The sequence below is a fragment of the Anser anser genome, assembly GCF_964211835.1.
Source record: "Anser anser genome assembly, chromosome: Z".
Classification (NCBI taxonomy): Eukaryota; Metazoa; Chordata; class Aves; order Anseriformes; family Anatidae; genus Anser; species Anser anser.
In genome coordinates this window covers 29,411,020-29,434,426 of record NC_139723.1, presented here as the reverse complement: position 1 = coordinate 29,434,426, position 23,407 = coordinate 29,411,020, and the positions used below count along the sequence as shown (strand labels likewise).

At 39.4% G+C, this 23,407-nt stretch overlaps 1 protein-coding gene across 4 annotated transcripts in view; it reads left to right on the top strand.

Annotated features, from left to right (window-relative positions):
* Nucleotides 1-23,407, top strand: part of EPB41L4A (erythrocyte membrane protein band 4.1 like 4A) — a 135,641-nt gene that overhangs the window by 89,878 nt on the left and 22,356 nt on the right. For all 4 annotated transcript variants that reach the window (XM_083816517.1, XM_083816515.1, XM_083816516.1 and 1 more), the window contains exons 10-15: nucleotides 279-370; nucleotides 1,295-1,372; nucleotides 6,517-6,629; nucleotides 14,961-15,042; nucleotides 18,869-18,952; nucleotides 21,531-21,644. In XM_083816517.1, the coding sequence (XP_083672643.1) occupies nucleotides 279-370; nucleotides 1,295-1,372; nucleotides 6,517-6,629; nucleotides 14,961-15,042; nucleotides 18,869-18,952; nucleotides 21,531-21,644 (563 nt within the window). The remainder of the gene's footprint in view (nucleotides 1-278; nucleotides 371-1,294; nucleotides 1,373-6,516; nucleotides 6,630-14,960; nucleotides 15,043-18,868; nucleotides 18,953-21,530; nucleotides 21,645-23,407) is intronic.

Here is a 23,407-nt window from a genome sequence, read left to right as displayed (position 1 = left end):
TGAACCAGAATCAAGGAATAGAAGTGTTTCAATAATCATCTTGCTGTTCTGTTTTTTATATCTAAGGAATCAATTCCTTAAATAATTACTTTCAGCCAATGAGAAACCAAAAAGAAGAACTATTTTAAATGAACAATTGTAGAGAATTATATAACCTGATTTTATTCATATTTATGTCTTTTCTTATGTGCATTTATATGAGATGGCAAGTTCTTGTTTTCTTGTTTCACTGGCAAAATCCCTCATATCAATATTGATTTGTTTCCTTTTGTCTTCAGTGCAATGAAACTTCCTTCTTTTTTGAAGCACGTGATAAGATCACCTGCAAACATCTCTGGAAATGCTGTGTAGAACATCATACGTTTTTCAGGTGAGTGATGCTGTAGTTGTTACTTTTCAACCAAAAGGAGAGAGCCAATGTTGAATAAGAACCTATCAGGCTTCCAGCCTGGCAAAACATTTTGCATCCTGATTATAAAATGTTCTTAAAAGCTGATGCCTTCTGTTTTCTTTTGATGATATAAAACAAACATTTAGAAATCTTCAGATAATTCAATGGTTTATTTTGTCTTAGATTTTTTTTTTTGATACAGTATTTCAAGTTGCACAAAGTAGGTTTTAACTGAAGTATCCACATATATATAAAGCAGAATATAAGCTGTTATATACATGTGTACATATTTAAGCACTAAATTTTCTGTAGCAGCATTGACTTGCAGCTTTTTGTTTTCACATACAACTATTTTCTGTGATTTTTGATTAGGATTCTTTACAGTGCACAGAATTTTTGGTTTTTGAGAGAAGAGCTCCCTTAAATTGTATAATGTTTTGCTGACTTACCAAAGAGTATAAAATGTTTCTGGTATTACAGGTCTCAAAACACTTTCTTCTACTGTTGCAAAAACACTAGCAGAAATGCGCAAGGGCCTGTGGCTAGGAAGGGATGCTTGGTGTTGGCTTTAGCAATGCTGTGAATTTGTGAGCTCAGAATTCCTGCCACAGTCTCATTACTGTGGCATGGTGGTTTTGCCTGCTCCTGTGAAATATTAAGCAAAAGGCTTTACAGTAGACCCTGAAATAAATAGATACATAATCAATTGAGGAGGGCATAAACATGTTGCTTTGTGGAGCTATCAACCCCACAAAAGTCTGTCTGGAGGTGGGGATGAAGAGGAACAAGCAAAAAATTACTTCTCTGGAATTTAGAGTTTGTATTTCACTTTCCTTTTCTTGGGAACGAGGGCTGAAACCTACTTGTATAACTCGCTTGGTTTTATTTTTTTGAACTGCATAGAGTGCCAGAGAATGAATCAAGCTCTCTGTCAAGAAAATTCAGCAAGTTTGGATCCATAGGTTATAAACATCGATACAGGTAAATTTATTTAATTGTTTAAACTTCTTTTCAGTTAATTCCTTCTCCTCTTCTCTTCCAATGTAAGAAAAACCTCACCCAGACAGTAAGTCAGGGAAGTTTTGTTCACAAAGCAAGAATCAGGGCCAGTTTACAAGGCTGTGTTTGGGGACAAATTTGAAAGTTACTTCTCAATGTCCGGATTCCTAGAGCTGGCTAGGACCTGCTGGAGCTCATAGTGAAGGTGAGAGTAACCCTGGCAAAGCTTTAAGTCAAAATATCATTATAAGTAATGAAATTATGTTTGTGCCCTAAAGGTTTTTTTTTCTGACAACTGAGAAATACCAAAATGGGGAGGCATGTTGGCTGCTGCCTTTATTCTAGGAATTAGATAATGGATGCAGAAAAGTGTAGAAAATCTGTAGCCGTGCAGTCCTTCTTTAATGCTGCAGTAACCTAGCAGTTGAGCTCCTGCAAGGGCTCTTGATCTCGGTGGTTATATTTAATCTTGTAGCAGCAGAGTTGATGTAGTGCTGTAGATTTAATAACATAAATAAGGGCAGATCTCGAGGGAGGTGGGCATATCTTTTCTAACTGGGGTGGCTGGGAAAAATTGGATAAGCTTTCAAGGCCACAAACCTTGAAAGAAGCAGTATCCTCCAGGGTAAGGATGTATAGGGAGTACTTACTCTCAATTTCATCTGGAGTTAACCAAGCAGGTAGTGTGACATAAGGGGTAGTTAATATGGTGGTACAGTGGCAGAAGTGGTAAGCAGAGTGGGTTTAAGATGCTCTAGCTGCAGGGACACAAAAGACTAGAATAATATAGGATATAGAAAAAAATGCAATATGTAAGAAACCCAGTAGTTTTTCCTGAGTTTTATGTTCTTAAGTCTGTTGAAATAACAGAGTCTTTGTAGGCACTGGATTTGGCAATTGGAGACCACTGCTTTAAATTCAGTTCTGTCACATTGGCTGAGCAATTTTGAGCCACATAATTTATATCTGATTTTTAGAATTGCTTTAGAGTTCGGTATTCAGTAAACCTGAAAGAAAGGATTGAGAGCAGCAAATCAAAATCATATCTGAAAGCCAGTCCCCTTTCTTTTTCCATTTCTATTTTTCCTGTGGGTCAATTAGGAATAAAGGTAGTTTTTCATCTTCTATAGTTATTTTGAAGCTGCTGGCTGAAAAGGCCTTATTTGCTATAATGATAAATTCTAGAGGTGTTTTCCACAACCTGCAAATACAGCAGATTTGTTTAGGTTTATTTTTGGCTTGTCTGTCTGTCCTTCCTGTCTATATTTCCACCATCACTCATGAAATACATGGATCATCATGGGTAAGAGTGATGATCATTATTTGTTAGGCAGCTCTTTGTCACTGCTTGCTGAGAAGATTTTTCTGAAAACAAGAAAACCATCCCCCTCACTGAATCTAGCAGCTCCTGGACTGGAGTTAGTAGCTGTGGTAGCTACTAATAGCAGTGTGTAACGGTAGCACTATTACACTTGTCTTCAGTCAATAAGAATTCAGAGTCATCTCTCTGTTACTCTTAGATTTAAAATCTTGATTGTAGGGAAGGTGTTGCTGATGGGGAAATGACTATGCCAGTGCTGAGCCTGAGCTCATATGACTGATTCTGGACTGTTTCCAGCTAGGATCACTGGTGTGCTTCTGTTCCATCCTCTCCAACATATTTCATCATAACCCAAATTATTTAGGTTGTTGTGTAGTCTGACATAACCCGGCTTCTCCTTTTTCTAGATGACAGAGGAATTATTTTACTGCCTTTGGGGTTTCTAGTTTGATCCTGACCTTCAAAGCTCCATCAGTTAAACTGGAGAGGAGTCCACTTAATTCCTGCCAGAGTACTGAGGATGAGAGCATGAGTTTCCCCTCTTGTACCATTTTGGCAGATTGGAGCAGGGCAGTGTGCTGTGGGAAGTGAAAACTTCGTATCTTCCAGGCTATTCCTCTGGATTTTAAAATGCTGAGAAGCAGTTAGTACATTTGACTTATTCCTTTCAGTGGTATGTCTAAGTTCCTCTTCCTTGGCCATTGTACGTATTTTATTATTTTTTTTCTTATTTTATATTTTTAATAAGTTCCATGGATGGAACTTATTGGTTCCATTGCTATGGATTGAAGTTCTGAAATGGTAATTATTACTGACAACTATATTTATAATGATAATTTTTTCTAGAGCATTTTAAAGTATATTTTTCTCATCTAGTATGAAGTGTTCCCTGTTTTCCTGCAGTGTTTGACTTTCATTTGACCTGAGTAGATGCTCTAGTAAATGTGGATTGTGACACCTATTTACACCGCATTGATTACACAGAGCTAGTGATAAATAGTGATCATAGAATCATAGCACGGTTTGGGTTGTAAGGGACCTTAAAGACCATATTGTTCCAACCCCAGTGCCATGGGCAGGGACACCTTCCACTAGACCAGGTTTCTTAAAGTCCCATCCAGCCTGGCCTTGAACACTTCCAGGGATGGGGAATCCACAACCTCTTTGGGCAACCAGTTCTCACCACTCACTAAGTAAAGAATTTCTTCCTTATGTCTATTCTAAACTTACCCTCTTTTAGCTTAAATCCGTTACCCCTTGTCCTGTCATTACACTTCCTGACCAAGAGTCCCTCCACAGCCTTCCTGTAGGTCCCCTTTAAGTATTGGATGGCTATTATAAAATCTCCCCAGAGCCTTTTCTTATCTAGTCTGAACAGCCCCAACTCTCTCAGCCTGTCTTCATAAGAGAGGTGCTCCAGCTCTCTGATGATCTTTGAGGCCCTCCTGTGGACCTGCTCCAGAAGGCCCATGTCCTTCTTTTGTTGGGTGCCCCAGAGCTGGATGCAGCACTCTAGGTGGGGTCTCACAAGAGTGGAGTAGAGGCGGAGAATCACCTCCTTCTACCTGCTAGCTATGTTTCTTTTGATGCATCTCAGGATCTGGCTGGCTTTCGGGGCTGCAAGTGCACATTGCTCCTGTCTTTGTGCTTGGAATTGCACCAGCCTAGGTGCAGGACGCACTTGGCCTTTGTGAAATTTTTGAGGTTCACACAGGCTCACCTCTCAAGCCAGTCCAGGTCCCTCTGGATGGCATCCCTTCTCTCCAGCATGTCAACTGCACCACACACATTGGGGTCATTGGGAAATGTGATGAGGGTGCACTCAATCCCACTGTCCATGTTACCAACAAAGATGATAAACACCGCTGGTCCCAGTATTTACCCCTGAGGGACACCACTCATCACTGGTATCTACCTGGACACTGAGCTGTTGACCGCAACTCTTTGAGTGTGACCATCCAGCCAATTCCTTATCCACCAAGTGGTCCACCTGTCAAATCCATGTTTCTCCGTTTTACATACAAGAATGTTGTGTGGGACAGTATCAAGTACTCTGCATAAGTCAAGGTAGACAGCAATAGTTTCTCTTCCCTTATCCATTTGTGCTTAAGTCTATTGTAGAGGGCCACCAGATTAATCAGGCACAATTTGCCCTTGGTGAATCCATGTTGGCAGTCACTAGTCAACTGTTTATCAAGTGCCTTAGCATAGCTTCCAGGAGGATCTGCTCCATCAGTCTACTGGGCGGAGGTGAGACCGGCTGGCCTGTGGTTCCATAGGTCTTCCTTTTTTCCCTTTTAAAAAATGCATGTGATAATCAATTGGAGTTTGACAGATTAACTCTTCCTGGAATTCAGAGTGGCAATAATACCATTTTGTATGTGCTTTGAGAATGTTTTCTTTACACTGATTGTCTTCCCTGTTCGCCTTTTTGCAGGAAAATTCCATCATTGGGTTGGGTGGTGTATGTATGGGGACCATAATACTATCCTTTGTCATTTTTTTTTTTTTTGATCTTCTCATTGGGTGACAGCTTTCCAAAAAAAACCACCACCAACAAAAAAAAAAAAACAACAAAAAAACAAAATCAAAAACCCATCTAAAGATCAGATATTTTGTTTAATATGTTGTTTAATATGTGGAGACGTTAGTGTGAGCAAAAGATGTTGTCCCCAGGCATTTAGTTAAAACTGTTTCTGGAATTTGTGAGATTGGTGTGGCTGCAAAACTGAAAATTTGAGAGGAAGTGTTTTATGGCTAACTTGGGAGGAAAAAAACACCCTTGAAATTAAATATCAAAAAGCACTATTATTTTGATGTAATGTTAGATTATATTTTTTTGTCCTTTAATCCTTTTACAACTGTTGAGAAGATTATAATTCTGCAGTGCTGACTACTCCTGTGGGCCTCTTGGTGAAAATGCAATCATCCTAGTGGAGTAGATTCACATAGCTCAGAAAATCTACATCCATAACACCTGTAAAATTGCTTGGCACTTGCTAGCATGATACCTGATGACTTCTAAGTCATGGAACTGCAGTTGTTACAGCAACTGGGAATTAATGCTGCTACTTTCTTTATATTGTAAGTTTCCAGCAGCAAGCATGGAGTTCTGCAGAGGAATACAGTGTTTGTTTCAAGTTTTTGTTATGAACACCTTATTCTGCTTAATCACATGGAGACAAGCATTAGAATGAGAATAGAATAACACATTTAATTACTTTAAAAATCATGCATCGAGGAAGATTCTTACTTTAAGAGGGAATCAGGTTTTGTATTACAGTTTGTTTTTGCACTGGGTTCTCCATACCCTTTTTACTGGCCTTCCACTGTGGCAGAACCAGTAGCCCCTTACTGATTGAAACTGAGCAATGTTAACTGTGTGTTCTCCTGAGATAAAAACTTACAGAGGGAATTCAGGATCTAAGCAAATTATTATTTATTTGATTACTTACATAAGAAAGTTGTATGTTAGGAGATAAGAGGTTACAAAAGGTCATGCTATCTTAGCTTCTTCTTGTAAGCTGGCATTTTTTTGTTTGCTTAGATCCTCTAGTAAATGCCTTTTGTAGAAGAGATTGGCACAAACTGTTGACAATTCTGCCAATGAATGATTCAAAACAAAAGTGAGTTGCAGGCAGGGTAGCGTTACTCTCTGCAGGTGTATCAGAGCTGCAAATGAGAAAGGAATAGCTATCAAAATGTGCTGTCTGAACACCATGCACTTTTTTTCAACCTAAAGATCCTCTGTTTCTTAGAGCATTTCTCCAGGTGTTTACACAGTCAATTTTGTTGTGTTTTCAAGTGCCAGGATGTCTCTGCAAATGACCAGAGATCCTTCTGTTCAGCTTCCACGGCCTGATCAGTGTATTGAAAGAAGTCGCAGTAAGACATACCCGAAACGGACACAACAGACAGGTAAGTCCTTCTGTGCTGTGCCTGTGGAAAGACTTTGTCCCTGGTCTGTGGTTCATTTCACTTTCAAAAGGTGAATCAAAATTGTTACAGTGTCCTTGAGTATCTCTCAAAATGGATTCTGCCTTCTTTTAGGTCAGTGTTTGTATGTAATGTTAAGTAGATCTGAAAACTCCAACTTTGTGGATAAAAGCAAAAAAGATTTGTGGATCAGATATGGTAAAACATGCATTTGTAGGTCTAATGTAAAGTGTGTTAGGGAAGTTTGAAAATGGGCAGAGAAATACTGTCTCTCTAGTTTTATAACCAAGCAGCTTGGCTGGAATATCATTGTTCCACCTGCTTGACCCAGGCTGCTACTCCCATACGTCTTTTTCCCAGTTCAGTAAAGCTAGAGCAGTATCCCTTTATTTTGTTGTTAAGTGGAGTAGGAATTAATGCCATGCCCTCTGCAGTTTTAAAATGCTTCAGATTTGTGAATTGGAAATTCACAACTGCATGCTGAAAACACCAGGGGAAGCTGGAAGTTTTTGTAGGCATTAGAGGAAACATGGAAGATGAAATGCTAATCACAAGAGTCATATGCAAAATAATAAATGTTTACCGAAATCTAGTAATAGGGGCAAAAATCTTTCCTAATGTCAGGTGCCAGTTCTACATGTGACTACATGCATATGCTTAGCTTTGTTTTGACTGTAGCTATACAGATTTCAGTGGAACTCATGCATGGAGTTGGGTACATATGCACATGTGTGTTAGGGGTTTGGGATCAACTTGCCTGGGCTTTTAAAATGTAAGTAAGCTTTCTTTTTCTCATGGGTTAGTACACCATGACATACTTTTAAGAGGTCTGGATTTTAAAAAGAGGTCAGGTATATACATGTAGAGGTGTCCAATGTTTGTTCTGGATGCCATCTTTTGACTGAAAAATGAAGCCAGTGTGTCCTGCCTTTTAGCTGCAGTGGGTATTGAAATGTAGTGTAACTACAGTTTTTGCCCTTGGAAAATATAAGCAGTTCACAACAGTTTTGTTTGTTTGTTTTTTAAGAGTAAGAAAATAACTGTTTTGCTTTCAGATTTTGGCATCTTTTTGTCAATGGGTGCCTAGATGTATGGTTTAATTTTTAGATAGTCCTGTGTGGAGCCAGTAGTTGGACTTGATGATCCTTGTGGGTCTCTTCCAACTCAGGATATTCTGTGGCTCACCTATGACTTGTCTCATAGATGCTGTTCACGTTTGAACCTAGTGACTTAGACTTTTGTTCAGCTGGGCTATCCCATTCTTAGAGTGGTGTTTCAAGATTAATGGCATTTCCCACCTCGTTATTCCCCTGTTCAGCTGTGCAGAAAATTGTGTGGCTATTCAGGGGTAAACTTGTCAGCTGAAACTCAGCCCTTAGTTAAAAATAATGTTTGCCTTAGCACAGGCAGTGAATGTCAGTCAGTATTGCTGTGAGGATGAGTGTGTTGTGCTTGTTGGTGGTTTCAGTGTCTTTAATTGGAACTATGAGGAAACCAGAAACCTTCCTGTGACCTGCTCTGCTCTTGTAATGTGATTCAGAGTTCCCCAGGCAATGCCTGCTTGCTTTGGCGTATTTAAATACTTTGTCTTACTTTGAAGATTTAAAAAAAGATTTTTTTTTTTTTACCATCTTATTCATAAGTATTTGTGTAATTTCTATCCCCCCAATCTTGTTGTTTTGCTTTTAATGTGGCTTAATTGATAACCCAAGTGTTTCAAATGTGCAGTCGCTCTCCACTGATGTAGGTTTATTACCTCAAAAGATTTTTAAATTAAATGAATTTGATTCATTTCCCACATTATACGCGAGCTAAAGGAAGAGAGCTGTATTATTCAAAATCTATCTTTCTCTGTCAATGAATCTATTTTGAGTCTTAATTTTTTTATTTTGTATCTGGGTATTCATGCTGATAAACTGCTAGTTCTCTTTGTCCATTTAAATGCATTTTCAGACACTGAAGGAAAGTTAATGTCATTTCTCCTCCATGTGACAGACTCCATATGGCAGTCTCTTGCGTGTCACCAGGATAAATGCACCCTTTTCCCCCTAAACTGGATCTTTGATACAGCAGTATTGAGTCCATTTCACTCAGGGAATCAGGTCTATTTGATAGATTTTAAGCAACACTAGGTGAAAAATACTAACCCAGTATGTATTTTACTTTTACAAAATATTTTTATCAAGAAAATGTGACTGCCGAAGTAAGCAGTCTTAAACACTTAAAACACTTCAGTTAAAAACAGTTAAAACACTTCAGTCGGACAAAGTTTTAGAGAATAATATGATGTTACATCTTAAAATAAATTTTCCTTTCGCATAATGGGATCATGTCAGTGGATCTCATCGATGGCTTGTCCTTTTTTCTTAATTTTGTTTCTAGTATGGTGTAATAAGATTAAATATGCCTTGTTCAACATTTTAAATAAGATGATTTTAGTTTACATCTGCTGGATATTTCTTAAGGTGTTTTCTGCAAATGCCACATAAATTACCATCCAGCTGAACATAGCTTATAATTTATCTTTTTGTAATGAACAGCAGAGTTCCATTTATTCTACCCTCTCACAAACCCCGAGCCCAGTAACAGCTTACAAATAGTTACTATTTGTAACTTCCTTCTTGCCTTCTCCAAGTTCAGCGTCTTGCCTCACCTTCTTTACTTTTCTTCCTTTTCTTAAGATTGCAAAGTTAAGCACATGAAACAAATGCTTCTCTTTCTGCAGCCAGTTAAATTAGTTGTTCTGTCACAGACCCAGCATCATTGTGTTTTTGGACAATTAGATCAACCACTAGATACAAATTCATGTCTGTAGCACGTGCCATCTACATTGCTGCTGCTGTCAAGGTTGTAGAGGTCTGTGTGAAGTACTAAAGTCTCTAACCTCCAATATCTCATTAATTTTTTTTTGTTGTTCCTTTATTTTTTATACATGTTCTGGTGTTACCAGTTGCCTAGTATGCGTTCCTTTTTTTTTTTTTTTTTTGGTCACTTGAATGTAGGGGTTAGCTATAATTTGTGGTAATGAGTGACTAAATGTTTTCTTGTCTTGTAGGTCCATTAAAATGTGCTAAAGTCATTAGGGCTGCAGACACTTGGTGAACTGTGGGTTAAAAGTTGGAGTAGGTACCAAGACAATGATAGAAAAAATATATACATATATATTTGTTTGCAGTTAGAGTGCTCTAGGAGAGCAATTAAAGGACATAATACTGTGAAGGGAGAGAAACTAGCTTTCTTGTATAATAGCCACAGCCATTGAGTGGTTCCCTCTATAGGATAGGATGTATAGACAGTTTGGCTTTAGTATGGCAGATTATTTTCCTAGAATCCGGATTACAGTTGCTTAGATTCCAGTCAACTGCATTTCATCACTTGCTTAACTCATACCGTATCTCAGCTATGCTAGAATTAGTGGAAAGACCAGTCCAGGAAACTTCACGGACTGTGCAATCAGTGTTTTTATATTAGTGCATTTTTTTCCTTTGTGTATGTTTAGGTTGTTTTTCAAGTGGGTGCTCAGGTGGAGAAAGGTGTTTTGTTTTGTTTTGGGAAGCCTTGAACTTGAGGCATATGTAGCTTGTTTAGTTTGTTTATTCTCCCAGTTTCAGCTGAGAGTGAGTTACAGTCACATTTTGTTCTGGTTGCAAATCATAAACTCAAACAGTGGAACAGGATCACTTATTGTTCTGCCTTACCCTCTTATGGCAAGACTGATAATATTCAGCTTTCGCACTAATGGGTACGGGTTGCTCGATGAAAGCGTTCATTATTCTTTCAACTGAAGGCTGCACTCGAGAAGTTCACAGGAACGTTCTCTCTGGACAAACATTGATGTGGCCAGACCTGTTGCCGTGGATCTGAGTTTATTCAGTCCTGGAAAACACATTGCGTAGGGCTTCTTGTTTTTTGCTAGCTGAGGAGTTGATTTGCCAATGCCTTGCACGCTGTGTAGTTGTATAACCACTGTAACCCTGGCACTCTGATTTATAAGCCAGGTGCAGAATCAGGAGCAAGTATTAAAATTACAATATTGCATGTATTCTTATAGTCTCTAAACTATAGCACCCAGGCGCTCACAATACCTGCATTGACTGACCTACCTAATATCACAGATAGCTGTCATTATCCTTCTTTGCATGCACCTCAGTGATGGCAGATAGAGCTGTTGGATCGGGGCATTCAAAATCACCAGTCTTTTCCCAGAAAACTGAGATTGGGTTTGAAAGCTAACTTTTACAAAATGAATATTGGGTTAATTGTATCTATTTAGTTATTTACTTTGAGCTTTAAACTTTAAAGGTTATTTGAAATAACAGATTTTCTAAAAGGATGGATGTGACCGCTGCTGTATTTCACGATATGGCAGTCTCAGCAGAAATGAGATGACAGGTATGGAAATTACTTCGGAAGAAAAAACATTATCACAGGACAAGCTAAGTGAGTGTGGACATTTGAAGTCGATTCATTTTTATAAGCTCTTAGTAACATACAGTGCAAAGCATGAACTCTTACTTCATGGTTTCCTTTTGATCACACTATCTTCTGCCCTCATTAATAGATTTAAATACAAACACTGCTTTCAGATAATGTCAATTAAATTGCTTTAGTTGATAAGAAACAGGCATGACTTAATTAGCTCACCAGGCTCCTAAGATTTTGGGCTTCTGAGTTTTTAAAATCTAGTAGTCTATTTAAATTTGAATGCACAAATCAACATTAACCTTGCTGTAAATTTAATCAAAGCACGCATTCATGTTTATTAAAAAATTCAGTTCAGTGAACGCTGACAGTAACTTACCTCACAAAAGGCAATCAACCCAAAAAACCTGCTACAAGTTGAAGATTTCTGGTTATCTAAGGTATTTTGAGAGGTCTATTACCTTGGCATGTAAGAAACAGTAATATAGATAAGACACTGTAATGGGGTTAGTGTTTGTTCAATTTTTCTGGAGTCTGTTCTTTTAGAATAGCCATACTGTATGATACAGAGATATGTGTTGGGAGAACGGTACTGTGACAGTAGTAGAAGACACATGAGATGGAACATACTTCAAGACAGTTACTTTTCTGAGTGTGGACAGAAGGCTTTCCTCCCAATTAAGCTGGTTATTTGTACAAAAGAATCGTACAGCAAAAGAGTTTGTTTTTTAGAAGAAGCAAACAAAAGCTCCTGTTGTCCTAAAGGGCAACAGTGGAGTCAGTCCAATGTGGCTCAATGAGGGCATCTCTCAGTAGAAGTGAGTTATTTTGTATTTCTGTCTGGATTCTGCCTCTGTGATAGTTGCTGGTATGTTGTCGTTTCTCTGTTCTTCCCTCAGCTAGGTACTTGTTAAACAAGTACAGTGGTAACCAGGAAACTCATCAGTGAGAAGGAGCTGGTGCTTTTTTTCAGAGCTGCTGCTCTGAAAACTGATGTACCCTGCATAGGCTCTGCAGCACCAGTGTTCATGCAGGGAGCCCACGGAGCTGCAGAGGCATCAGACTTTCTGCAGTAGGGTGGACTGACTGCATCGCATAATCCCATCTTCTGACACTCAGAGGTGGCTGGGCTGTCTGGTGAATAATCAGGTTATTGCCAAACACAGCAAAGGATCAGGTCTGGAGCAACTGGCCCCTGGCTCTTTTTCTGGAAGTTGTTTCATTGCTTTGACATGTTTTGGAGCATGAGCTCTTGTCGTTCCATCAAGTAATGAGCGCTCTGAGGGGCTTAATAGGAAGCTACTTCACTTATGCAGCAGCATCTGAATTACTGAAATCATTTCCTTTGTCTGGAAAAGCAGTAGCTTTGCTGATGTCAATACTTCCATTAGTGAAGATGTCATAGTGTTGTGGTTTTTTTTTTTAATTATTAATATATTTTTCGTAAGTTTGATGGCCTAGGAATGGCGAGCTATATGTATCTCCATGAAAAAAAAAGTCAGAAACCCTGAGATATCCTTGTTGTTTAACACTTCAACCTACTCCATTTTCTTTTCACTACCAGTATCTTCCTTAATGGTGGGAAATTTCTGCCTCTTATTCCTATGTGCTGCATCTTTCTTTTAACGTGATTTTTTGACCCTAGGCATTTTTAGGTCTCAGGAAGAATTTTTGTAGCAGTCTTTTTTTTTTTTTTTTTTTCCTTAATGAAGGTGGGACTTTTTTTTTTTTTTCTGACCATTTTCTCATCTACATTCATTCATGGAAGTTTGGAGTTTCTCAACCCATTAATTTTTCATTCAGTAATTCTGTCATTTTACCAAGCAGGTCATAATGAAAGTGTAGCTATTGCATCATTCTTGAAAACATGAAACAATTGTATAGGCAGATTTATAGTGCTTCAGACAGTCTGCAGAGCTGGCTGTCTTGTCCTGAATAAAACAGAGGATTCATTCAGGCTCCCAAAACTTTACTTTCTGTTCTGTGTGTGAATTTGTTCCCATTCTGTATTTCCTTCTTAGAATATTCCAAGTTCTTACTAGTCCTTACATTGGCATAAAGAATGAAAAGTGCCTCAGAGGAGCAAATGATGTACAAGACAGGACCCAGACTGCTCCCCTTCCCTGCCAGGCATTATTCTGAAAAACTAAGTAGGGGAAGGAGTAAACTAAATCATTAAAAGCCATAAAGGTCAGACAAATAAGGGCTTGGCTGAGTTCCCTGATCAAAGGTGACTAATGCCCCCTGTGGCCCTCTGCAGTGTATGAGAAATCTGCAGAAGACTGACAGATTTAATATGTAGGAGGCCCACACCCTTCTGGAGATGCAATTGATGGCCTGACAAGATGACTTTGGATACCTCAAGTGTCTGTGTTGAAGTAGAGGGGAGTGCAGAGACTTTGTATGTTAAAAGGGAGGTATGGGAAGTTGTGACGTGTCATGGAAAAATTCTTTCTCTGAGATGTGGAGAAAGATGATAAAGTAAAATTGAGCCACAGCTTAATTCGAGACATTACGTTTTAATTTTTAGCAAAACAAAAAGGCTCTGAGTTTGTACGGCTGTATTAAGAACACTATGGTGCTGTTGCTTGTGCATGAAAAGATACAGCATTTCCTTGTTACCAGTTTTACAGATTTCAGTCAATCTGTTTTGTTATCTTCAGTGAACATCCTCACCGTCCAGTCCAGAGCTGATGCATGTCATTAGTGGTGTTGCTTTGTTGTTTTACTTAGCATCTGCTTTTGGAGATGGTAGCAGTTTTGTAGGAAATGACTGAAACTGCCAGTCAGATGGAAAGGCAACATCTGAACTGAAGAAAAATTACAAATTAATATTAATGGCACAGCATGGAAACTAAAAATGTAATGCTAACAGAAACAGACTCCTCTTGGTGATTAATACATCTTTTTTTTGTCTGTTGTTAATTCTCTACCAGAGTTGTGTGATGTACCTGTGCTGTATACCAAGCTAAACAGAGCAGTTTTGAGGTGTATACATCCATACATCATACCTGTGTTATGTCACTTTGTCTTTAATTCAGAATGAAATATCCAGATTCCCTTGGCCCTCAGTGCTCCTAAATTACAAATACACCAGTCTGTTTCTTTTAAGCCTCTTGCATGGAGGGGAAGTGCATGTCCATCCTACTTCTTCAGGGCTCTGGTGGAGGCTTCTGTGCCAACAGTGTGGAAAGAGCAGGAGCAAAGAGTGTTCAGTATTGGGCACAAAACTGGCCAAATTTTTCTTATTCATATAGAAAGTGAGCCTTAGTTGTTTCTTGTCCAAATGTTATTCTTTATTCTCTTTATATATGCTTACATTATTAGTTTTCAAAACCTTGGTTTACAGTTTTCATTTTCCTGGTCATGATTTAGGATTTATTAGTGTTGTGTGCACAGTGCTGCTGCATTGATTTGAAAGGGTTCCTTGCAATGTACATATTCATCTTGCTTTACCATCTAATCTAACAATTGTTTTAGAGGCCACAGTAACCACACAGGAGATTGCCAAGCTTTTTCATAGTGCAGACCATACCTAGTTAGCTTATATTCTCGTCATACCTTTCTTCTCATTAGTGAGAGAGCAGGAAATTCCCTCCTGGTTGCAGTAGCATAGTATCCCTGTGGGAACAACAGCAGCTAATTCCCCTCTCTCACGTGGATGAATAATGAATGTCCCCCATGTTGAACTTTCTTGTGATGTGCTGAAACTAGAAAAAATGATAAGACACAAAAGTGTGATCCTTATACACCCTTAGCAAGTACAACATGCACCAGATGTCTTGTGTATTATTTTATCTCACATACCACACTGGGTTCAGGAGGTGATTAGGCTGAATAGATGTGCCAACAAATCTGCTAAGGGGGCTATCTTGTATTTTCTTTTTTCAGGATCCAGCAGCATGAACCAGATTGCAACAAATGGGGATAATGAAGGAACTACAAAAATCATTGCACCTTCCCCAGTGAAAAGGTAGGTAGACCAGCAGTTCCCTTCCAGCTTTTAAGAGTCTGTTTATTGCATTGGACAGAGCAACACATTTAGTAATCATTAATCACAGCTTTTCCTGCTGTTAAGATTTAGGACTCTCTGATCTTCTGCTGACAAAGCTAACAGAGGTAATTCATTTCAGCAAGCCCCAGTCTTCTGCTGCACTGGAGCAGAGGTTCAAGGTGACGTGGAGTTCAGAAACCCACAAATCAGGGCATGTTAATGGGAAGACAGTTTCCATTTTAAACCTGAAAAAACAGATTGTGGCACAAGGGGCACTGGTCAGGATAGGCATGAAGTCCTTCATGTCTCTCCCCTGCTCTGTCCTCTTGGGTGCAGAGGAAGCTCAGCTTGTGATGTGTGGGCAGGGAAGAGCTGGGAATGGCCTCTTCCAGCAGTGTCCTTCACCCTGCTGTCCATTACTCATTGCACTGGTAAATCCAGGAGTACAAAACTACTAGATGTTTGTGCTTGCCAGGAGTACAAAACTAGTAGATGTTTGTGCTTGGTCCTCAGCAGTAATGAACTTGCCAGGGCTCCTCTGGACTTGTATGGTCTGCTGTGTTTAATTACCAGTGCTGAAGCACACATCTCTGGTTATTAGGCATATTTGAGAGAAGGAGGTGGGGCTCAGATTCAGGAGGGGATTTATGTTCCCACCCTTACTTATAAGTGGAATTTGGATGGACAAATCAAAGAAGGGTGATTTGACAAAACAATGAGTTAAAAACTCAGCACCTAACATTTTTTGCTTAGTTGCCTAGATGTCTGTCTCTGCATGCCCAGTAACCCTGACAGCTTTTTTTATTTTCAAGCTGAGAAGCTCTGACTATATCACTCTGTTGAAGCTGAGGTCTTTACATGCTAAGTATCTCCATTGGCTTCTGAAGGAGGGTCCAAAGATTTACTGCAAATACTTGGTGGATTGTGTTTCCCATTGCCTAATATTCTAAACTGTTGCCCCAGAAGAGAAGAGCTGAGTTTAATTGCTTCCTCAGTTTGAGGGAATCTGAATCCAATGTTCTTGTCCCTATGAAATAATACTACTCAGGGTTGAAAGAACAATTATGATTTTGCCACTCCATCCAGCTGAAGCAGAAGTTGTTAGCAGAGAGACAAGTACAAAGGAAGAGGTTCATCTTTGCATTGTGGGATAAGAGTAAGTATTGAGAAGCAGGGGCTCTTAACTACAGTTTGTGTTCCCAATGCTATATATACTTTTTTTTTTTTCCTCAGTGAATTGTTAGAACAAAAGGGATAGGCAAGTTGCAGAGCAGAGACTCTCACCATTGCAGCTTCAAAGGGTCTGGGTTTAGTTTCTTAACTTGGCAGTTTAAAAGCAATTCTTGGGCAGATTCTCACTGACTCATGTTTTTAAACAGTGTTAGTCACGTCTAAACAACCACTACAACAAAAATTGGAAGTTATTTTTCATGCATGCTTTCTATTTAGAAATTGATTTATTTTTCTCCATGTCTGTGTCTGCACATGTAAAACACCTTTCAGGGCCACCAAGCTTAGTTTGCCTGTCAGGCAGCACACATCCTGTATGAAGCATTTACAGTTTGGTTGTTTACTCCATCCTAAGTGATTCTTGCGTTACTTCTCAGTCATGCTTACAAAGCATCACCCAGCAGCTTTTAAGACCTGAGTTTTCACAGTTTAACATCTCATTCACTGCTGAGATATGCAGTTGGCCAATTCTGTGTAAATGGTGTAAATTCAAGGTAAACCATAAAAAACAAACAAACAAACAAACAAGACAGTCTCCCATGAAAATCAGATCCTAGCCTTTTCTAAAATTTTCTAAAACTTTGAATGAACTCCGTCGCTGTTGCAGCTGTGTTCCTGGCAATAATACCGGTATCTGAAGAGCTGCCATGCTTTAGTTCTGACTCTAAAGTCTGCTCTGAATGAGTAATGACGTAGGAATCTAATGCAGTGAGTTCAACTACCACGATCATTTCTCCTTCTCTTTTATACGATTTGAAAGCACAATTCAAATTTCTTTAAAATGAACTTCAGTCTGAGAATTGTTCTGTAGTTTATGCTGTGCAAAAACAGTTGCTGTTTGCAGTACAGGACAGAAACATGTTTGCCAGAGTTACTAGCTTACTCTGTAAAAGCATGTGTTTTTTAGCCTGAGAGTAGATTCTGTGCAAATAAGAATCACTGATTAATGGGTGCAGTATTAAGAAAATATTTTACCTGTTAAAGTGTAATTTAATTTCTTTTCCTGCTGAGTTACTGTAGCTTTGCATTTGGTTCACTACATGAGAATTAAATGCTTAAGTCAGTGACCTGTAGTAACCAAAGGCTGAGGTTAAAAGTGGATTAGTGAGTTAAGTAGCCACGATTCCGTCATACAGCAGTGTCTGTCACCACCTGCTCTGGGCAAAGAACTCTGGCTTATGTGCCCCTCTGTAAATCCTTTTTTGCTGCTCAAGTTGCACTTTGGAAAGATCTGTGGTATTAACGCTTGTAGTGGGTTGCTGTCAGTAATACTACTTGAAGAGCTTAGTGGAAACCAATATGGCTTAGTTTTATATCAGATGAACTGCTTGTTCAGGCTGAAAGTGAACTCTAGAGATGATTCTGCAGGAAAAGCACAACTGCTCACTGGGGAGAAGATGCATATAAAAACATGCTACGTCTGGAAGCCATCTTCCAGCACTTGGAGTGGCAGTGAGCTGTCCTGTCTGGGACCGTTAAGGGTCTGGAAGCTGTAAAACCTGACAGTGTGAGAAAGCAAGGAAGAAACTGAGAGCTAGAGCACACAGCTGGTTACAAATACTGACATCTATTTTGTAAGCTGCCTTGACTCTCCTGGTACTTCACCTTGCAGCAGTCAGTGAAGTCAGCTCTGTCACGTTGTCAGCTTTATGCTCAGTGTCTAGCAAAGAGACAGCATAAGGAGTTACTGAGGGAGGGATGAGAAGAGCATGCTGTTCCCTGAACCTGTGGACTGTCATGTTTTGAATAGTTATCAGCCATGCCTTTGTTAGTCTGATCTTAAAAATGATGCAGAAGCATGATAAGGATAATCAGAGATATGTGTTGACTCCTCTACTGGGAGAGATTAAATGGACTATGATGCTTTCACTGGGATAAGAGATGAGCCAGGTATTAGATGTATGAAAAAATAACAAGGTGGAGTTTGTGATTAAGGAGCAATCATTCACAGGGTATTATTTTTCTTTCCATAAACATAGAACTGTGAGGAACACAGGATGGATTTTTTGAAATGGGTGGAAGATTTGAGACAAAATATTTGTGCATCAGTTGGAGTTGCACAAAGCAGTGTGCTGCTACCAGGCATTATTCATGCCAAAAATACAAAAATGTTCAAAAGGTGCTTAAGTAAATCCATGGAAGAAAGTTCCATCAAGAGCTATGTAAAATACTAAGCAGATAAAACTTCTGGTTCAATAATCTGCTAAATGTATGTTGTGGAAGACTGGGAGGGCATGTTGTATCTTTGCCCTGTTGTTAGACTTTTTACCTAAGCGACTGTTCTCATTTATTTTGAATGAGATTGACCTTTTTCTGACTCAGTGCAGCCGTAATTATGGGATTGTAGAGCTGATTTTCAAGTCCTTCATTTTTTTTCTTCGTCCAATCTGCCTTTCTAGGAGAGATTCTTTAATATAGCAGTTGTTTGCCTTCTTTCACATATCAGGCAAATAGCTATTTGTCAGGGTGGGTCTCTATACTGGCTGTATGCCTCCAAGATGAATTTCTAAGAGGGGAGAGAAGATGTGACCTATACACTGTGGGTTTTTAAAAATATAACTGTACTTTTATTTAGCTTTAAAAAGATGAAAAATGAAAACAGTCCAGAAACCCAAAGAAGTAAAACAAGCGCACCGTGGGAGGAAAATGGCCTGCAGAGGTAAGGCAAGACATGATATCTTAGGTTTTGTGCAATGGTAAATGTCATGCCCTGGTAATAGGGTGAGGGATATTGGTATAATATATTAACGCATTAGCAGGGTCACAGTAAGTCTGTATTGCAAATAAGAAGATAGGTCCTGACATAGACACATAATCAGTTAAAAACTAGGAAAGTATGAGTGTATGAGTAGTAGGAAGTGGTCAGTGGACAGGTGTCATCAGTGGCTTTCCACAGAGGTCTGTTCATGGACCTCTGTTTTAGAGTGCATTTGTCAAAGACCTGGAAGAAGGAGTGAGAAGGTTTGGTGATGGGACAGATTGTTTGGGATAGTGAGACTGAAAGTTGTCTGTGAAGAATGGCAGGAAGACCCTTAGAGTCTGCTTGATGACCCACTAAATGGCGGATGACATTGAGTTAGTAATTGTAAAGCAAGCTTAATGGGAGTGAAAAATAATCCTAGATTTCCAATTAAAATGAGGTGCTGCGGATTTTTGATGGATAACCTAATGAAAACACAACTTAGTAGCAGTCAGAAAAACAATTAGCAATTATTAGGAAAGAGACAGTGAAGAATGCAAGAGAACAGCATTCTGACATTAGAGAAATCTGTGGATTACATATTTTCTGCATGAATTGTTAGTGGAGCTCTATGTCCTTATCTCAGGAGGAGAAGACTTTGAAAGGGGCAGCAAGGGTAATCAAAAGTATGAGTGGCTATACAGGAAACCTGTACTAGGAGCAACTGCATACACCAGAATTACTCAGCCTGGAAAAGAGATCATTTCAGGGGTTGTGCTAGAGATCTAGAAAATCATGAGTACTACAGAGGAAGGGGATAGAGATCGGGATTGTATTTTTCCAGTGTAAGATCTTGGGATCTTTAGATGAAGCTGTCTGAAGGTGATTTAAATCCACCAAGAAAGGAAGACAGTAATCGCTTTTCTGTGAGTTGGAGACCTGTGGTGCTCCTTTGCAAGAAATGCCAAAAGTTAACAGGTTCTTGGGAGAAATTGGGCAAGTGCATGGAAGAGAAAACTACTGAGAGCTGAAGACAGATGTATAACATCTGGCACAGTCAGTCCCCTAAACTGGGAATAGAGCAGTACTGAGAGAGCACCAGGGATCTGCCTTACGTGTTAAACTTCTTGCTTCGTGTAAGTGGTTGCTTATGGCCACAGTTGGAAACAGGCCACTGAACTAGGTTGCACATTGGTGTAATCCCGTACAATCCTGCATTCGTGTGATGTTCAGATCTATACATGGTGCATCTTTTGGGGCCTCTGGTCCTACCGCAAACACGGTGTTTTCAGAGTAAGGATAAAGCAGTGTGCAAATATTTTGTTGCTAGAATTAATGTTTGTTTGTGGTGTTTAAAGAAGAACCGATGTCAGCTTGTCACAGTATAGCTTCATAGTTTAAATTGTTCCCAGGATAGAAGGAGCTTTGACTCCTAAGCGCAAAAGAATGATAGGACTGAGTTTTTGCAAGTCCATCTGTTGTAAAGAACTATGCCGTTTTAGACACGTAAGCAGACTGCATGTACTGCATATTGCACAACGGTTTTCGCAGCTTCTAATAATAATTTTCCACTTTGAAGTTCATTCTTATTGAGATGAACTGTGTCAACCTTTTAACTGTGCAGAGCAGCACTGTAATCAGCAGTATGCAGAAGGAGGGCTTTAGGAAAGCAGGAAGAGATACCTTAGCTGGGATTTGGTGAGAATACCATATTTATCAGATAGCTATCCTGAAAAGGGTTAAGTATCATCTTAATCATTAGTAGAAATGTATTGTTGAGTTTAGCATAGCTGTTCAAAAAGTTCTGGAACCACTATTGCATCAGCAGACCACCTTAGAGGAGCATAAACCATTACAGGCTCTGTTACACTGTTGGAAGTGTTCCTTACACTTCTGCAGAAAGGCACAACAGGACAATCCATACAGGAATTTGAGAACCACAGAGCAGCCTACTTCTAGCACTGTAACAGCCTTGGGTCCCACCCAGGCTACTTAAGGCTACATGAAGCTTGAGCCACCTCCAAAACAGTGGCAGAGGCTTGTGTGGATGAACAGCAGAAAGCTGGAGCTAAAATTCATGGTCCAGACTGTTACCCCTGTAGTGAAGACTTATTCTGGGATGTGGAAATTGTTTTAGGACTTACATCCGTAGAAAACCTAAAGAATACAAGTGCATTTGAATGCCTAGCTCTGGATTGTGTAAGTCATCCTAAAGCACTAAAATTTTATTATGCTAAAAGAACATGTATATGCTTGGTTCTACATTTTGTAAGCTTAGAGCTGTTATCTTAGCAATGCTCTGTAGTCCTTGTTCTCTGTTTTCAGTGTTCAGTGTAAAATACTTATTCCTGGAAAGCAGTACTATCGGTATTTACATAGCATGCACAAAAGTGCGCACACACTCTCTCTTGCACATACATATATAGCTGAATACAGGTATGTGAGCATCTAAGTGCATAAGCCTTCTCGTTATTTTTGTAGACTGAATCTGGGTTAGCTGTCTCAACTCTCCTGGAAGTTTAGAAGTCAATTGTTTGCTTTTCCTTTTTAACTCTAGTGGGCTGTACAATTCCCCCAGTGACCGCAATAAATCACCAAAGTTTCCTTACTCTCGGCGACGGAACCCATCAGGTGGCAGCGAAAATGAGTCTGGGCAGCCAGTCCGGAGGAGGTAAGAGCCCTGAGGCTGATCACTGTTAGTTTAGATCACAGAAAGCTTGTGTTCCTGCACACTCCATGCTCAGTAAAGGCTCCTGGGTCCTGGGAAAAGGGGTACTCTAGGGGCCAATCATTACTGCAAAAGAAAACTGAGCAAGAATATAGGATTTGCTTTTGAAAAGGAATCTTTCATCAAGATTTTTGCTTGCCTGCTGTTCTGCATACCAGGAAAATGATGTTGAAAATACAAGAAATTACTCAATTTGCACTTGCAAGATCCTTTCAGTTTCTGTAGCTCTTTTTCCCTTTCTCTTTGTAAAGAAAGGGATTGATGGATCTTGCTTGCCCGACAATAAGCTTCTGTCACAGAGCAGAATTTTAGGTATGTTGCTTTTCTATAAATGCAACAAAGATTAAATGAATGAGCCATTAAGCTGGCTTTAACAGTCCCATATGTGAATTAGAATCATAGAATTGCAGAATCACAGAATTGTTTGGGTTAGAAGGTACCTTAAAGATCATCTATTTCCAACCCCCTGACATGGCGGGGGGGATACCAAATTACTTTACATTAGGGAACATGCAAGTAGAAATGTAACTATGAGTTGCTTAATGTGTTTTAATGGGTGTGTGCTGAACTGAGTAACTTAGAAGAGTGAAATAAAATGGATGGAGATATTGTGCTTTCTGTCCTGGAGTCTGTCCAAAATGTGAATCAATGACAGCTCACATTATGAAGTGATAGTTTTGACAGACTACATGCTACCTGTGTGATTGGTCCTGCTGAGAGGCTGCTTTCATCACCTAAGCTAGCTAAGGTACCCTGGTCAGCTGCAGAGTATAGACAAGCATAGCTATGGAGCTGTATTCACAGTCTTCCAGGACTGTCTTACGAGCCAGCACCCTGGAGCTACATTTCCTTCTGACATCTCTGATGCAATTCACTGTTTGGCTTTCAAAGCCAGGGTTTGCACAAGGGTCTTTGAAGACACAGCTGTATCTTTAAGGAAATCTTCTAGATAGATGAGGAGCTTTTATATCTGACAGGTTTCTGAGCTGCTCCAAACTTTTTATCTGCCAGTTGCTGTCTAGAAGAACAGTGAAGAAACTCACCCATCGTGTACGCTTAGTGAGCTCATGCCTGAGTTAAAGTAAATCATTGTAGCTCTCTTTAAGTCAACAGAGTTATGTTGATTTTCTCAGCCCTTGTAAATGTTGACAGCAATGTGTTTCCTGAGATGGATTTTCTGATTCATTCATAGCTTAGTTGTTAGAAGGACTTGTTGGGCTCTGTAAAAACAGAGTAATAAAGATGTGCAGTGCAAAACCATCTTGAGTTTATCATCTGGGATTTCAGTTTGGCTTATCTAATAAGTAGACAGGTGGTTATGCCAAAAACAAGTTTTCTCTTGGGCCACCACTCCACCAAAATGTTTTTAAAAGTCTTATCTCATATGTGAGACTGTCAAGACTGACAATAGTATGTAGATTCTAACCTAATTATGTCTTCCTGAATCTTGGTTTTATTCATGCACTTTCCTTTTTCATCTGTTTAATAACAATAGCTGTGTTCTTTATGCTCTCTTAACTGGAATTAAGAGGAAAACATCAGGATTTGCTATGCTAGAAACAGTAGGAAACTCTAAAGGCCAGTTTACCGTGCTCAACCTTGCAACTCAGGCTTTTGTAATGGGAGCTTGAATGGGATCATACCTTTGAAACTTACTGTAGAGTTGCCCTGAAAAGTTTAAAACAAGCATGTGCCTTTTTTCTACA